The following is a 17372-nucleotide window of genomic DNA, read 5'->3' as shown; positions in this document are numbered from 1 at the left end:
GCTCAGACTTCACGCTGCCGACAACCTCGAGCACAACCTGGTTAAATCACTAGTTAAACCCAAGTATCCACACATAGTAACGGGGAGCAGTTGGAGCACTTTGACTTATATTACAGTTTTCCCCGCAGTGTCAAGCACAGAGTCCTCACCTCCACAGATCTTTAGTAACATCTTAATTCTTCCACCACGGGGATGAAGGTGGGCTCGAAAGGAAAGACATCACCGTGAATTAAGGCACTTTATCCAAAGAGGTCAGCAGGGGGGAGCGCCTCAGAGGCCCCATCGTTTATCACTCCGGCAGGGACCGCTGCTGGGAAAGGCCGTTTCTCCAGCCAGGCGTCAGACACGTGGGACACTGATAAAGCTGCTCGGGAGGGTAGCAGCAACTCGCTGCAATAAGGTGAGATCAGCCATTTTTGTGTGCTAGCTAATCAGGTGTAAATCTACTTGTCCATTTCATTGCCCTTTGTGAGCCAAATGGGAAACATGTGGGATATTATGCTGAAGGGATCCTCTGATTTAATCTATTTACCATCCTGCTCGGATGTTTAACCCATTTGGATTATTCTGCTTTTCACACATGACAACTTCTGACTGCCTCAATCCAGGAGAGAAAATGAGTATCACGATTAACCTCTCTACAGCTGGAATGTGTGCCCTCGTGGCCAAGGAGGCCAACGGGCTCCTGGCTGCATCAGGAGGACGTTACCAGCAGGGCAGGGAGGGGATCCTGCCCCTCTGCTCAGCTCTGGGGAGGCCAAACCTGGAGCACTGGGGGCAGCTCTGGGCTCCCCAGGACAAGAGGGACGTGGAGCTTCTGGAGAGGGGCCAGTGCAGAGCGACAGGGCTGAGGAAGGGCCTGGAGCAGCTGTGGTGTGAGGAGAGGCCGAGCGAGCGGGGCCTGTTGAGCTGGAGAAGAGGAGGCCGAGAGGGGACCTGGTCAGTGTGTGCAAGCAGCCGAGGGGAGGATGGAGGGAGGAAGGGCCAAGCTCTTGTGGGTGGTGGCCAGTGGCAGGCCAAGGGGCCCTGGGGCCAAGCTGCAGCGCAGGCAGCTCCACGTGGCCGTGAGGAAGAGCTTGTTTGGTGGGAGGGTGCCCGAGCCCTGGCCCAGGCTGCCCAGGGAGGCTGCGGAGGCTCCTGCTCTGCAGATCTGCCAGCGCGCCGGGATGCGCCCGGGTGCCCTGTGCTCTGGGTGTCCCTGCGGGAGCAGGGGCTGCCCTGGGGGAGCCCTGGGGGTCCCTTCCAACCTCAACCACTCTGGGATTCTGTGAATGGTCTTCTACAGTCCTGCTCTTGCTTTTGTCTTGGTTTTTGCCCCAAGGCCACAGGATGGCCATCACCAAAGACAAAAAAGAGTCACCCTCCCCACCAAGAGCGCCCTCCTCTTCCTTCATGCTTCCACCTGGCCTCCTATAAACCCCCCTTCCAACCAACCCTCCTTCGTCCTTCCTACCAACCACCTCTTAAGGCAGCTGGACACAAGGGACTCGGCTATCAACACAGCCAGGCAAGCTGCTCCTCTGTCCAGTAAAGAAAAATAGAGTTACACGATATGTTATTTTTCTGGAAGGTTCCCCCCACACACCTCTAAAATCATGTTATTATAATACAAAATTAGATCTGGGATTTTCAATAGAATCTAAAGCAATTAGATGCCAAAGCCCCACGGGATTGCCAAGAAAGTTAGATCCTAAATGCCTTTGGCTCCTGTGGAAAACCTTGTCCATCGCAGAAAGACACAGGGTGGCTCCATAAAACCTACAGAAGAAATTACTACTGAGCTGCACATAGTTTCAAAGTTATTTTTATAGAAATGAACTGGGCTCCTCAGCCACGACTACACAGCAAGGAATAATATGGCCACCACTGAGGTTCCCATTTAAAAAATATGCCCTGGGAAACAACATTTCACCCACAACAACCACGCTAAAAAGAAATCAGTGACACTAAGTCTCACTTTTGTGTTGAAAATAAAAGGCAATGCCCAAGCAAACAAAGCCACCAAAGCCACATCACTTAAAGCCACAGCATTGGAGCTGAGCACACATCTATTTTTCATTCTCTTCTCCTGCTGCTGCTCTTTGATGTTTTTTTCAAGTCTCGGCTATAAATGGAAAGCAGAGGGACTCCGGCTTTTATTACTGGAAAGAATGAATTATTTTTTATTTTTATTTTATTTTTTATTATTATTTTAATCGAGTTCCAGCTTGCAGCCTCATTGAGAGTGCACCCTCAATTGCACGTTTCTTAGTCCTCTTCCAGTAAATGTGGACCCCAAAGAGCTTTACGAGGCATTTAATTACATACTCAGAGTAGAACAACTGTATACAGGCCACATTTAATTAACTATTCCCTCATCTCCCTCTTTATCAGGTGAAAATGGGTTTCCACAGTTCCTAGCATGGACATGGCTAATATATTTTCTAGTCACTTGCTTAAGAATAGCAGTTAACATGTGGATTCTGAGACAAATACCGTTACTTATATATGTATTGTGTATTTTTATAGATGGGGGGGTCTTTTCTGTTCTTCAAATGAGTCTTCAGTGTTGCAAAATTTGACATACGGGGCACAACTGAAGACCCAAAGAAGAGAAAAGCAAAGGGCACGTCCATGGGCTACTGCCAACGCTCCAGAGGGTCACCCCCACCTGCAGCTCCCCCATGAAATGGGAGACTTCAACAGCTCTACAGTTCTGAGGTATAACTGACCATTGATGAATACAACAAGCTGATTTTATAATACCAATCTGAAGTTCTGTGTTGCCATCAGTCAAGCCTGGCAGGTTGGATCTCCACAAGCCAACCTGCATGTTCAACTGATGTGAGAGATGTCACTGTCTCAATGTGCACAGACCACAACAGGAATAAACATGGAACTGCAACACACAAGGTGGACAAGACAGGCAGATCTAGTGGAGACAGACACTTTGGAGCTGCTCCTTCTCAAGGAGGCAAGAGATTTTCTGTGGATAGAAGATGGTGACTCTAAAAAGAAAGTGCCACCAATACTATTACACTGAGGGGTAACTGGGTGGTTACAGAAGATTCTCAGCTGTCCTCTTGAGAACACAGTAGTCTTCTAGGGATCCAATTCTGAAGAACAGTTTTCAAGTTGTGAATATAAAAAACCATGAAATCTAAGGAAAATTAAAGAAAAAAGCTAATTTTTCTCTAAGAGCTTCAGACTTTGTGCCCTGATCCGTTTGTGGCTGCTTAACAACAAGACTTGAACATTTTGCCAGAAGCAAAGCCCAAGTGCAAACAGAGGGAGGGCATACTCAATAACTGAAATTATTTCAATTTTCACAACCACTTTTTCTTGTCCTACCAAGTCTGCAGGGACACTGACACCAAGAAACCACCAGGATTACTTGTCCCCTTTTGCATTCACTCTGCTGTAGCAGCCAGGCCAACATAGAGTGAATTCACAGTTACAATAATAATTTACTCCAAGCTAAGCAGTCCTGAGCAAATCAATCCCCTTTCCCTGTTCCCACAAGTCCAGGATTTGAGTTCTTCTGTCACCATCCAGCTTAATTTCTTTCTTGATCCCTGTAAATCCCGCCTTGGTAGCCACGCTTGGTGTAGGCATAAGGGTTGGAATTCCCAAAGAGTGCAATCTATTGGAAAAAAGGTGCTTGAATTAACACTGTAAAGCTGGATCAATTTTATGCAAATCCCTACCTGAAATTCTATTAGCTACTGCTGCTTCTTGGCCAGTCAAAATACCTAGATTTACATGTTGTCTGCTTAGAGAAATAACCATTAAATTATCATGCAAATCAGTACTCCATAAAGCAGAGAAGTACACCACCAAAAATCCAGTTTAAATCACACCAGAGTTAAATCAACAGGTCCATTCACCCTTATGTACCAGGAGCTTAAACAGAGTTATTGATTAGTAAACCCATCATCTTCTCCAAACAGGCTTAAAGCACTTAAAACCAACCAAAAACATTTGGTTCATAAAGTGAACAGTCTGCAAAAAGCAATTTTAACTTATTTTCTAAATAGTATTTTTTCTGTTCTTTTAAAAAATAATATCAGGACATGTTTGATAGAGAACTGGGTGTTTTGGAGCCTGTGTCATATTGACATTTCATCAGTACTAAACCAGCACTTCCCACAAAGAAAACAAGTGAAAAAAAGGTATGAAAAAAGTAGTTCCAATTTCTTTCTCACTTCACCTACTGGAGTATGGACATAGAACAGTTTCTCCCATGCTGATTTCCTACAAAGACAGATTTTTTATTTAATTATTTATTTATTTTTACAAATACACGTTCAGGTGTCCAAAAATGCAGACCTGCAATGCCCTGACCAGAATATCTGAGTGTTAGGAAAGGATGTGGGGGAGCTGTGTGTTTGGTCTCACAGGGGGTGTCATTTATCATGAAAGTTACAGGCTTCAAGTTCTGCAGCTTCTCTCAGGCCACGAATCCCTAGCAGCTCCTCGACCACTTGCTGGTGGGTTGTACTTAAACATTTGCACAGTATCTACAGACAGAGGGAGACTCTATTCTCTTGCTGCTTGGTGTTTCTTACTAACTCAGTAAAATCTTTGAACAGCAGAAGTTGCTTGAGCCAAAGAATAAACACGAATAATGGTAATTAAAAAGAAACACGCAGGCTGATGTTGTGTTTAAAAGCTTTCTAACCAAGTCCTCCCCTCCCAGTTACATACTCTAAACAGAGTAGCAGTCCAACCACTCGAGACTCAAGTCTTCACTATCTCTAATCAGAGTTGGTACGACCCATTAAAAAGCTTATGCATACATAAACCTGATGACATATTATTCAAAAATCCCTGAAAGCCATTTGCCAAGTTCCTCAATAAAGCCACTCCGATAGACAGATGGTCAGCAAAGCCACAAACTAATGTACAAGATAAATAAAATATCAGAGCTCAAGACTTTCAGCATAACAATCATGATCAAATTCTTAAGTGCCAGGAGCTCTGCAAAATCATATCCTGATTTTCAGCAGGACTGATATCAGTAACATCAGAAACACTTACTAGAAAAGCCCACACAACATCCTCTGTCCCCGTTTCTGGCCTCAAACTGGGCACCAGAAAGACGAGGTGCTTGCAACCATTTCAACTTCCTCATCCACACATCAGCTTCTGAATGCGGAGAGTAGCATCACCCCGCAGAGCTTGGAGGACGAAGGCTCTTTGATGATGAGAAGCCTGCTGTGAAGCAGATGTTCCTAAAGTGTTTTATGAGTACTACAGTGATACACGACCTGTTTGAAAGTGTCACCTGTGTGTCCAGGGCTGCAGCAATGACAGCTCGTCTCTCTGTGGGCTCACACTTGCCTTCCCAGGTTGACAAGGAGCTGCTCTTGTCCCACCTGCACACACAGGTTGGTCCTTGCAGGATTCTGCACCTTCCCTGCTGACCCTGGAGCAAGGCTGAGAGGAGAAAGGGACGTCTGCGTGAGCAGCATGAGGCATAAATACACAGCTTGCAGAACGGAAAGGGAGGAAAAGAACAAAGTTATGTTCATATAGGCCCTTCTGAACATAATGCACATAATTGTGGCAGTTGATAACTAAGCTTGTTGTCTCCAGGGGACTCACTCCAATGAGTTCCTTGCTAGGACCTCCCATGTACCATGCCTGGCTATGAGCACAAAGTGAGGCAGAAGAGTTAAATGTCCATCTTGATTTTCTGCTGTCCATTAACTAAAGCAATTCAGCAGTTTCCTACATTGCAAATAATTGCTGTGGAAGAGAAAAAAATCCAAAAATACCCCAGCCGTAAGAAGATCTTTCACTTTCATGCCAGGAAAGAAACAGCAAGAGCTGGGGAAACTTAAGCGGGAAAATATCCAAGGCTCTACCTCCCTGTTCTGCAAGTGCCACACATGTTAAACATGACAAGCACACGACCCAGGAGCAGAAAGGCTTTTAGGCAGAACAGCCTCCAAACGTTTCCCTGGGATAGCAGCAACTCTCCGGCGTTAGCAGGAACTTGCCTGCGTGAGTCCCACGCGCGCTGCTGTCGGATGAGGCTTCCTGCAGGGAGGACACGATGAGCGCTTGGCCTTTTCCCATTCACAGCATTTTCATGATGCTGGGACGAGTCCGTCTCACTGACTTGAAAGCTACTCACATGGGGCCTATGTGTGAATAAGCTCCGCACATGAAAGGCGCCGGGGTTTTAGAGGCCTATAAAACACGGCTACAAATGCTCATGAATTACTCGCAGTCACTCCTAATTCAAGCTGACAGCGTGAATAAAGAGCAGTGGACATTGATAGTCACCAAAAAAAGCACATCAGACCTAACAAGTACCTCTTCAAGAATGCAGGAAAATGGCTCAGGTTCAGCCCACATCTGCAGCTCTGTCTTCATTTCTACACTGTCTCATTAATTAAAGCTGGAAGATGAAGCCTAAGCAGTACCTTACAAGTTGGAAATTTTATACATTGATGTAAAATAGCCATATTCCTGCTGGCAATCTGAAACACAGACATCACATCAAGGACAACTTCCCCATCTTCCTCGTCATTCTCTGTGATCTTTCAGCACGTCAAAGTCGGCCTTCCAGGTGACGCAGCTGTAAAAAGGGCTGAAAAGAAGAAATCCAGGGCTCTCAGACTATATAAATTAGAAAGCATTTGATCAGTGGGCAAGGATTCAAAAGATACGGGTTTCACTCAAGCTGTCAAATATCCAAGTAGGGAGTAAGTCATTACCCTGTTCTGCATTCTCCGTGTTTTCTACAGACAAGGCTTTTCTCTCAACCTAGCAACTGAGAGAGATGGCTTTGAAATTACCTAATGATGGGGCTCTTTGCAAGTATTTCTCACCTTTTCCCTCCATTAGAACACAGTCTCTCAGGCAAAAAACACAAACATGCTTTTAACTCACTTATGTGAATTTAGCTACTTAAATATTTAGGCAAAAACTCCAAAAGAAGCAACGTTAAAACCGTATCTTGATGAGCTTGTTCAGCTATTTAAAGAGAAAAAAAAAGTCCATCTGAAAGGAAAAGCCCTTTGAGTGCAGAGCACCTTGAGGCTCTACAGCATGAGCAGAAGAGGGTAACGTGTTTTTTTTCCCCTTCTTGTTCACATACCTGCAAATATTTCATTAAACAAGCTAATCTTCTGTAAATCTCCCAAACAGTAAGCCCAGTGACCTCCTCTGCAAGGGACCGTGCGTTATTCAAACGTTATTCAAAAATTCATTTTTATGCAGGACTTTATCGCTTTGAACTTTAAAGTAAATGTTAGTGTGTATGAAACACTCTGGATCAACTGCTCATGGATTTAAAAAAAAATAAAATAGAAGTCACTCTGGAAATAAAAGGTGGAACATAGGAGCAGTCGTGCAAACTTCTGCTGTGGCACCTTGCTCAAACAGGACAGTTTCCCAAGGAAGGGATCAAATTATTTCCTATGCAATGTGCAAGGAGGACTTGAAACAAGCTGGTACGAGTCTATAAAGCATTTTAAAGCCAAGGGGAAGCAGGACATTGCATCCCTTCCTCAAGTATGTTTAGCAAGACCACTATTTAAAGAAGTGCCTTCCTGCAAAATTACCTTGTCCGTTCCTCGATTCAAAAAAGATAACATTCGTCTCGGCCCATAAACCCCACCTGAAAGCTTCATGCTCTTAGTAGCAGCAATTTCCACAACATATAAATTCTGTAGCACTAGCTGTGCTGGAAACGGTACATGCACTGAGTGCATCTCAAGGAAGAAATGGGGAAGAAGTGCTAAGTGGCACGGTGTGTAATTATTTAAATTCCAGTTTTCAATATCGGCATCCTGGAGAGTCTCGTGTCATCTCTCTCTCTCTTTCTCACACACCCCAGATGGACTGAAATTGTATTTTTCAAATGCTGCAGGGAAAACATCTCCACATCATCCTCCCACCTAAATGAGAGGACATCAATGAGACGAAGCAGCCACGATCCCAAGAGTTCCCATTCCACATGTTAAATACCATTTCGCAGGTATCAAAAAGGTTGTCAGAAACATTATTTTGAGGGTAACCACAAAACTATTAATTTCTGTAAAGGGGCTTTCTGAAAAACAGCACTACCTTTGGCTCAGAACATTCCTTATTGAATTTTGCACATGCTGTAACAGTTGCCCATTCTGCACTGACATTTCAGCCAATATTTATGGCACGTTAACACCAACGCTGCATATCCAAGAACCTTATTCTACTTTATAAATACTAGCAGTGTCTCACAGTAGTTGATTCATCCTTCAAATAGAATCACAGAATGGTTGAGGTTGGAGGGGACCTCCAGAGATCATCTAGTCCAACCACCTGCACATGCAGGGTCACCTAGAACACAGGGCACAGGCTGCGTCGAAGCAGGTTTCAAAGATCTCCAGAGAAGGAGACTCCACAACCTCTCCAGGCAGCCTGTGCCAGGGCTTTGGCACCCTCGCTCTTCTTGGTTTGGCAACGGGACTACAGCAGATGCTGGCTCTGCTACTAGCAGATACAAATAACTGTGAACTGTGTCTTACTGAACAACCCTGCTGGAGCACTGTGACAAATTCATCTTTTTGGGGGGGACACCTTTTTGTTTCTAGCACCCAACTCTAAAAGGTCACTCTGTTTTTCTTCTGATGAGTTCAGTGTTCTTGCATGCTCGCAGAATGTCAAAATGTAATGGATCTGTATGTTCAACACCTTACCACTGCACAACTCCGTGCTACCTAATACTGCCTCACAGTGCTTCACGCTATCACTAGGAAATATCCCCAAATCCAGGAAAAAAAATGCTGCTCCAAACAACCTTCTCACATTTTCCACAAAGGCTGATCTACAACCCACCGTGAGTGCACGTTATTATTTATGTATGAAAGTATAAAGAGATAAACTAGCTATAACATATTACACATGCAGAGCTGCACAATATACATGTGAAAGAGCTTATCCATGGGAATCAGAGGCAGGAGATACTGTAGCAGCATGAATAAATTTCATTCTTTACAATCTGCATACACTGCAGCATTTTCTGATGCAGTCTGCCACTATGCCATGTCCTCAGAAATTTCATCATTCCCCAACATCAGGCAGATTTAAACAAATACCTTTAAAATTGAGGGTCTGCTCCCCCTGCAACAAACGTAAGGTCCCTTCTCCAAAAAAATAAAAATAAAATAAAAAGTCTTATTCCAGAAACAGGATAGAAGTGATTTAACCCTGAACTCAAAGGCTTTCCTGTACTGAAAACTCAGAAATTTGAAATCCATTCTTCGGAAACTAAAATGGAAAACGCACAAGATTTTGAAGAGAGAAGGGGAAAATCGTCTCTTTTCTGTGGCAGTCAATGCTCATCTCCTTACCCTAAACCAGCATGAGATTATAGAGTTCAAAGTGCTGCTTTTTGTGCATTGAAAGAGCTATCTGTGACTCTTCTTTGGAAGCTTTTATAACTGACATCCTTGCTGTCAGACAAATAGCAATGAACTCTTTACAGACAGGTGAGTTGCCACATTTTGTTTGTATGCTCTTTTTTGTACAAAAAAAAAGAAACTTGGTCAAATACTTTCTTCCTAGTGCAGAAAGCACATTTAGTGTCTATATGTACACAGTCACACATGCTTCTGGTACAGAGTTTTATCAGTGTCTGGAAGAGCTGGCATAATTCACTCCTGACTTCCCCACTCGTGAGGAATGAGACCATCACAAACTCTTACTGATAAGGGGAAATTACTTGCCTTGTGCTTCTGCCTTGCCGAAGATAACGTCTTGGAGGATTTCTTACTCCCAGGCCTCCTCGTCCTAGAACAAGATTTGCAGAACTCCCCAAGGCCTTCAAGGTTTCCTGGATCTCGCGGATGGCGATAACATGGTTGCAGTAAGAAGCAGTATTTTATGCCAAGCCCCTTCCTCATGTCCCTAAGTTTAATTCTTACCTTTAATAGAGCTGGTCAGCTTCAATCCTATTTCTTTGTTTAGAAACATCATTATCCTCTGTCTGTAGAGGCCCAATCTTGCTTTTTTTTTTTTTTTTGCAATATCAAGCAGAAAATGCATGCCAGGGAGGAGACTGATCAAGAATAAGTAACTTTAAAAAGGCAGATTTGTGGGTAAAGAGACAGGGGGCGTATTCAAAGGATACATTTACCAGGTAATATTTGTCATGTCCAAGTACCACCTAAATACACTGCATGCACAAAAGTGGCCATATCCATTTACGTAAAAGAGACACACACAGGTGCAGCACTGTGCAGTCAGAGAAGTCTTTAGAGAAAAAACAAAGCAGACCTGGACTAGAGAATGAAAAGTAAGTTAGTGTAGGAGCCAGAGAGCGTATTTCAGGAACAGGCCAGAGGTGAAATGGCCATCATAAATCTTGTCTCGTCTTGTAAATAATGCCAAGCTCGTTTCTTTGACCTCCTCCATCACACACTGGGTGAGATGTATGTCTGTGCACTGTATACTAAGGTAAGTCAAAATAAATAAACAAACATCTCCTTCCTCCCTCAAAAAACACATAAAAATAATTTTAAAAACCCCACCACGTTAATATATATGTCTCCAAAAGAGAACGTGCGACTCTGCTCATGACCCTCTGCTTGCAAGAGACTCTGACACTATGGTGATAGGCCAGGTAACAGAATACACCCTAAGCAGTGCACAGCTTTAGCACCTGGCAATTTAGGTTAAGAATCAAACAAGACTTCCCTGAAAACCCACTGGCAGCAGCCTCAGAGCAATCGTCTCAACCGACTATAGCTAAGGCTTGATGACAGGAGACACCAGGCGATTAGAGCTGTGACACTTTATAGACAGGCATGACATGGTAGCACAGAACAAAAATGTCATTGTTTGAAAGTTTCCAAATAATCTGCTTGGTAGAAAACAGGAACCACCCTTCCATGCACCGTAAGGATGAAATCACAGAAAGTTTCTTAATGGTGTCTGGGGTTTGTCAGTAGTAGTAACACAGGATAATTTACCATCAATAAAGTCTAATTCCAGCACAGCTCTCACCTGAGTACGACAACATTGTTTTCCCTGGTTATAAAAGCTGTCACAAGTTGAAAGTTTGGCCACTTGAAGGGTCCTTACCTGCAAGACGTCTTGTATCTTCACCCACACGTCAACCATGTCATAAAGCTTGGTATCACCGTCGCACTGGCCGGAAGGCGACGCCACCGTCTGCTGAAGGTGCATGAGGACGACGGCGTGAGCAGCAGCCACGGCGTTGAACTTGTCAAAGAGAAGCTCGAGCAGCTCCAGAAGTAATCTATAAAGCATCAAGACAATCTTCACTCAGTTATCTAAGCACATGGAGCACATCTGAGCAGTGGGCCACGTTCACAAAATTTTCATTTTATGTTTCATTTTATATCCTGTTTTCAGATGGACACTGGGTACAACACAGCAAGTCTGTAGTGTTTTGGTGACCTCTTTCACCTGAAACCAGCTAATATTTAGTTCCTAAATATTTCTGAAGCTTCTCCTTTTTTACTGCGTATGTGTGTTTTGGACTTTTAGTGGGTTCCACTTGAGAGGATAGGAAAAATAAAGGACAGGTAGTCGCATTAGCAACTACCCAGCAATGTGATATCACGATATCTGAGGACCTGCCAAATTCCCAGATGGAGCAACAAACAGAGCAAAGTTACCCGTTTTTCCCCAGAAGAAAGTAAGAATCATGGAATCACACGTACAAACCACATATAAGATACTGATTCTGTGATTATGAAATGATCAATGTGAAAGGATTTAAATATCATGAAGGATCAGAAACCTAAGACATCTAGGTGCCTCAATTGTCAATTACTGAGACTTTCATTATTATATACAATGACCTGGAGTAATTCCCAAATTGTGTCTCTTCCCATTGGAGGCTGCCACCTGCAGCAGAATGGACAACCTGTAGGAGAAGCAGAGCTGGACCCAACTCCTTAACCACCACCGTAGAGCCTGCACTTACCAACCAAGGCAACTGCATGGCTCAGGTGGTCAGAAGGATGTTATATTAAAAATAAAAATGTGTTTAGGACTCATTGCACTCATAAGATACAAAGGAACATTAATATTACTGTATCTTAAGTGGCTACAGAACTAAGAGGAACCTGAGAGGAACTACTATATGTATCAATATCCTTCCTATTTAACATCAGCAACAGATGCCGACAGAAAAGCCTTCTGGGCACTATCGAAGAAGATGCTGCTTTCTACAGGTCTTTACTTAAACAAGACCCTGGTAGAGGGTAAGGCCTAAGTGCATAAGATATGTTGATATAGACAGCATCAGAAAAGACTGTTATCAATATTAACAGTGTTTAACTTCAATATATGAAGTCCAGTATGGAAGAAAAAACATTTTTTGCTGCCTTTTTAAAAAATAAATTCCAATAACTAACCTGTTCAAAAGGCAAGCCAAGACATTACTCCTGTGGAAAGAGTTTCCCTGTGGAAAGAGTTTCCCTGTTCCCTGAATTATGTTGTCCCTTTACTAATGCTGACTGATACTGTAAGTTATAGAAGGAGATGGGCCAAGAGGCAGCCAAAGCTGCCCGAGAACCTGGCTTCACTGCAGCTGAGCATCTTCTCCAGCCTATTCAAGGATGCAGGAGAAGCAACTTTTGCTCTGACAGTCTCTATGTGAATGGTAGAGAAGCAGCTAAGACATGAGGCTGGTCACACAGAAGCCAGAAAACCAAAGAAGGAAACCAGATGTACAAGAATTGGAAAAAATGGTAAGCTCCAGGTTGAATAACTGTATTTAGCTTTGGGTGGGCCACTAGAAGACAGCCTTAATTATAAACAAGTCTTATGTCATCAAATTAAGTATATGCCATTGAGAAAATTCATCAGTGCAGACACTACTTCCACTGACACCCCATGCTACTAATGCAAATTTAGCAGTCCCAGGAATGTATGATTTTGCAAAACTGAACTAGCTGCATAGTTTGAAGACTCTGGCTTCTTATCCTTAAGTAAACTTCACTGTGTGTTACCACTACTAAAATATTACACTAACAAGTTATCTGTTCTCAGTTTCTAATGTTTTCCTGTTCTCCTGTTGCAGATGAGCAGAAGGAAAATCTATCCGCAAAGCCTCCTTCACTGCACCTAACTACATCACATTCCTCATCCTAAATCAACACCTTTTTCCACTTAGCAAAATTCCCCAGTGCCTCCTATCTTTTCTTCACTCCCTTTTCTCTAAACATCTTCTGAACCTGGTAGGTCATTTATGAAACAAGGTGACCCAGCAGACACACAGACGTGGAATGTGACTCACGGCCTTGATGACAAAGCAGCACGAAAGGGACATGGATTTTACGCATACAGGTTGTGGCACCGAGTGACCCAGGCAGGACACAAATGCAGAATGACAGGAGCCTGGTGGAGACAATTTGTCAGAGCAGTCTCATAATCCCTTCCACACAAAATCTGGCAGATACACTGAGATCCTCAGAAGTAGTTCATGTTGTTCTAAGGCATTTACGTGTGATTAAGGCCAACTTAAAAACAGTTTACTTGCCAAATACTGAGGTGAAGGAAGTGTCGTGGCTAACAACAGTTAAGCAGTTTCTGGGAGCTGCATCAGGCTCATATCTGCGGTATTGCAGTTTTCTTGCACAGAAGGAGACCTTATTTTGGTTTGTTTTGGAGATTAAGAAAAAGTCACTTAGTTGGGACTTAAAATTGTAGCTAATTCAAGGGGCGGCTTACGTTGCCAAACTGTAAATCATTCTTCTCAATATAAATGAATTCACCTGCTTACTGCAACTTCATAAGCAATTCTGGTTTCGAAACAGTTCTAATTATCTCCTTACTCGCCAAGAATTCAAAACACTTTCCATGGGGCTCATGGAAGCCCTATTAATCACACGTCAAACCCTGTTACAGGCTTCCCACACTTCACCCAGCCCTCTGGGGCAGGCTAACATCATTAAAAAGTGACCTGATCCAATTTATCTATTTTAACGTGCAACCTATAACCACGTGGCCTCTCAGCACTGATTCACAGAACAGGGATCAAATACAAGTTAGGCTCCATCTTGGCACTGGGGACTAAAATTCTGTCTTCAGACCCACTCAAAAAGCCTGCTCTAATTTCACCAAGATATCAGTACCATAACTCTATAAACAACACTCAAAATGTGACTTTTTTCCACAGCAATGACAGAAATTGAAAAAAAAAGTGCTCATCCAACTAAAGTTTTCCTTGGGAGAAATTTTTCCACTGCTAGATTTCCATACAGTGAAAAAGAACATTTTTTTGTTTGAGGATTTTCTTTTCCATCATTCATTTCTGGACACTGCTCATTACAACATGCAGTATCATAACTTAAGATTTCTGATTAAAGAGATAGCTAAATCTTAAGAGTATTATTTCCAGCAAAATAACTCTAGAAAATCCCAAAGACTATAGTTAACAAAAGAGCAGAAACTTAGTTCTCAGGCTTCCTCACCTTACAACTAATGTAGACGTGGCTGCAAATCAACTATAAGCTCAGCCATATCTTTACCAATATAACTGGTTACATATATGATTTCAAAACCCTGTAACAGCTGAACTTGACTCTGCTACACTTCAGATAACTGAACTGAATCTTCTCTTTCCAAGTCACCTTGCATATGAGCTTTAAACTCCTCTGCCATCACCACCAGTGTGAAGTCACGATTAAGTGCAACGCAAGGCAGCAGTTAGTATTTGTTTTGGCACCAAGCTTTTTTTAAATATTATTTACTTCTTATAATAAAGCTATGCTGGCTTCTTCTGCGCTTCTACCTTCAATGAGCATTTTAAATCCATCTGCTCAGCCACAAGATTCTCCTCCAGGGTCAAAGTACAGAAAGAAATGACCTCCCTTTCCCGCATTGTTAGCTCAGAAGGAGCAACACCGCCCCTTTCTGGAGGCACTTCCTTAATCCCCACGCATTTCAGGTGCTCAAGGAACATCAGTCTTTTCCAGAAGCCTTTCTGATAACGTTACAGAGATGTTAGAGAATCATTATGCTTGGAAAAGACCTTCAAGATCATTGAGTCCAACCATAAACCTATCCCCATCCTGCCTGCTAAACCATGTCCCTAAGTACCTCATCCACATGGCTCTTGAGCACTGCCAGATGGTGACTCCACCACTTCCCTGGGCAACCCGTTCCAAAGCTCCACCACTCTTTCCATGGAGGATTTTTTTCCAACCAGAACCGCTCCTGTCCCAAAGTCTTTGGTAATTTCTCCAGCAGCAGCAGCAGGGCACTGCATTGACAGCAGGCAGAGACAAGGTCATCATCCTGCCCCTGGAAAGGTGACACTCCTGAGCTACCACTTTCAGCTTCTGCTATTCAAAGATTACAGGCCCTCCTTTACATGGCAATCAACGGACACGACACCTTCCCCAAGACTTAATTTTGCAGTAAGTTTCACTGCTGGAGACACCCTTACCTGGGCTGATTTTCCTGTGAAAGATTCTCCCCTCTCTGGTAACCATTGTCTGCCACCTGTGTCGTGGACCTCTTGACAATCTGCTTGAGCTCTTTCTCTAGGCGTTCCTGGATGGCTTTCACCGTTTCGGGGATTTTTTTCAGTTTGGCCAGCCCTTTGATGAGGATGCCCATGAAGGCGGTGCTGTTCTCCTCTGGATCCAGTTCTGCATCTTCCTTAATTTCCAGAAGGCTTGTTTCCCGCACTGCAATACATTTTAATCATAATGCAAGGTTTAAATTCAACAAAACTATACTTTATACCACATAGAAGCAGTATGTAAAACCCTTCTGTGTTCATCGGACACCTGTTCCTTTGAGTGACCTCGGAGTAAAGGAAGAAGCCATCAGCAACTGGATTTTTGGGTTTGCTTGGGCTTGGGGCTTCATCTCTATTCCACCTAGATGCCACCTCACACCACGTGCTCTGGTGTCCCTGCTGGAGCAGGGAGGTTGGACTGCATGATCTCTGGAGGTCCCTTCCAAACTCAACCATTCTGGGATTCTGTGAATGCAACAACCTGTAAATTTGACCTATTCAAAATTCAGCGGGCAACCTGTGGCAGTCTGTAGCAATTAAGACATCCGGGATTACGAGGGTACAATGTCACGACACATCCACGGGCTGCACATCAACAGGGCTCCAAGCCCTGAATCTCCCAGCCAGCCCTTTTTCTTCGCAGCACTCTTCCCAAGACAGGGCTTTTCATTAAGAACACTATCTAGCTCAACAGACTGCTGATGAATTCGGCCAAGTTCAGCCTGCCAAAGTGAAGGATGGCTTGATGTTATCCTCTTCTGCTTTATTACGTCTGTCAAGGGGTTGATGAAGTTACTCAAATCTGTGAGCAAGGCTTCTAGAAAGGAAAAGCTAGAAGAATTAGAAAGGATATTGTGGCCAGGGCCCTGCTGGAGTAACTGGGACTGCATAAAGAGAAAGTCTGTTGCTAGGTGACTAGGAATAGAAAGACAACAGGGACTACGATTGTTTTAAGTTCATTAATCAGCATTTCTTAATTTACAGATAACATCCAGCAGCAACAAAAGGCTGTCCCTGGTGAGGACTGGGCGAAACATCTAATAGATGTACTGAAACCCTATCAGGAAGTCAAGGCCTTCAAGACAAACCCAACCCAAGCATCTTGAAAGACAAGCAGTGATGTGGCTTGGGGACAGCAGGATATGGATAACCCGCACACAAAGCCTAACATTGAGCACTGCCACCCACTAGAGATTCAAATCCACCGGTTGTTTCACCCTGGTGGCATCCAACTCCCATGAGGGCTGCTGGGTGGCAGATGACTCGCATGGCTCCTACTGCTCAACAGATTTCCCTTTTAAACTTAAATCAAAACATACAAAGTCATCCAAGAAGCTGAACAAACATCAAGTGATCCACCAGAAGGATTTAAATGACAGGGCAGGAATGAAAAACAGGAGCACGCAGTCCCATAGCTGCCTAAAGATCCGACGCTCAGAACCAAAGAGCAAAAGTCAACATGGGAGTAGAGGACACAATGTCCCAAAGAGTCCATATGCATCAACAGGTACTGCTCGCTTCTGTGGGAGGTCATGCCAACCTCTCCAGCAGATATTTGGTTCCCTTGGGCATTCTAAGCCCAAAGGTGGCATCCTCAGCTAAAATCGCGTGGCCTGCTGGCATGTGTTGCAACCAAGAGCAGCAGCAGCGTGGTAAGGTAGGGACAAACTTCACGAGCAATCTATTTAAACACATGATTTTGGCTATTTTGTGCGTTAGTTTAGATAAGCATCTAGAAACACCCAGAAGGCTCTGATTAAGCAAAAGCAACAATAATATAAGTGATGCTTAGATGGCATATGAACCTTCATAGGTCTAGAACATGACAACGGGCTGAACACACATCCCTCTCCCCTCATCTCCTGCCCACCTTTGGGCCCCGCAGGCTGCAGAG

At 43.7% G+C, this 17372-nt stretch overlaps 1 protein-coding gene across 1 annotated transcript in view; it reads right to left on the bottom strand.

Moving 5' to 3' along the window:
* Window positions 1-17372, bottom strand: part of EXOC4 (exocyst complex component 4) — a gene marked incomplete at its 3' end in the record, with an annotated part of 138113 nt that overhangs the window by 80164 nt on the left and 40577 nt on the right. Inside the window, exons 6-7 of the mRNA XM_026052457.1 lie at window positions 15401-15644; window positions 11059-11236 (exon numbers count right to left, since the gene is read on the bottom strand). Coding sequence (XP_025908242.1) covers window positions 11059-11236; window positions 15401-15644 — 422 coding nt within the window. The remainder of the gene's footprint in view (window positions 1-11058; window positions 11237-15400; window positions 15645-17372) is intronic.

Source organism: Nothoprocta perdicaria, unplaced genomic scaffold, assembly GCF_003342845.1.
Source record: "Nothoprocta perdicaria isolate Ctin4 unplaced genomic scaffold, notPer1 scaffold_89, whole genome shotgun sequence".
Classification (NCBI taxonomy): Eukaryota; Metazoa; Chordata; class Aves; order Tinamiformes; family Tinamidae; genus Nothoprocta; species Nothoprocta perdicaria.
The sequence above is the reverse complement of the archived record's forward strand: the minus strand, read 5'-3'. Positions and strand labels throughout refer to the sequence as shown.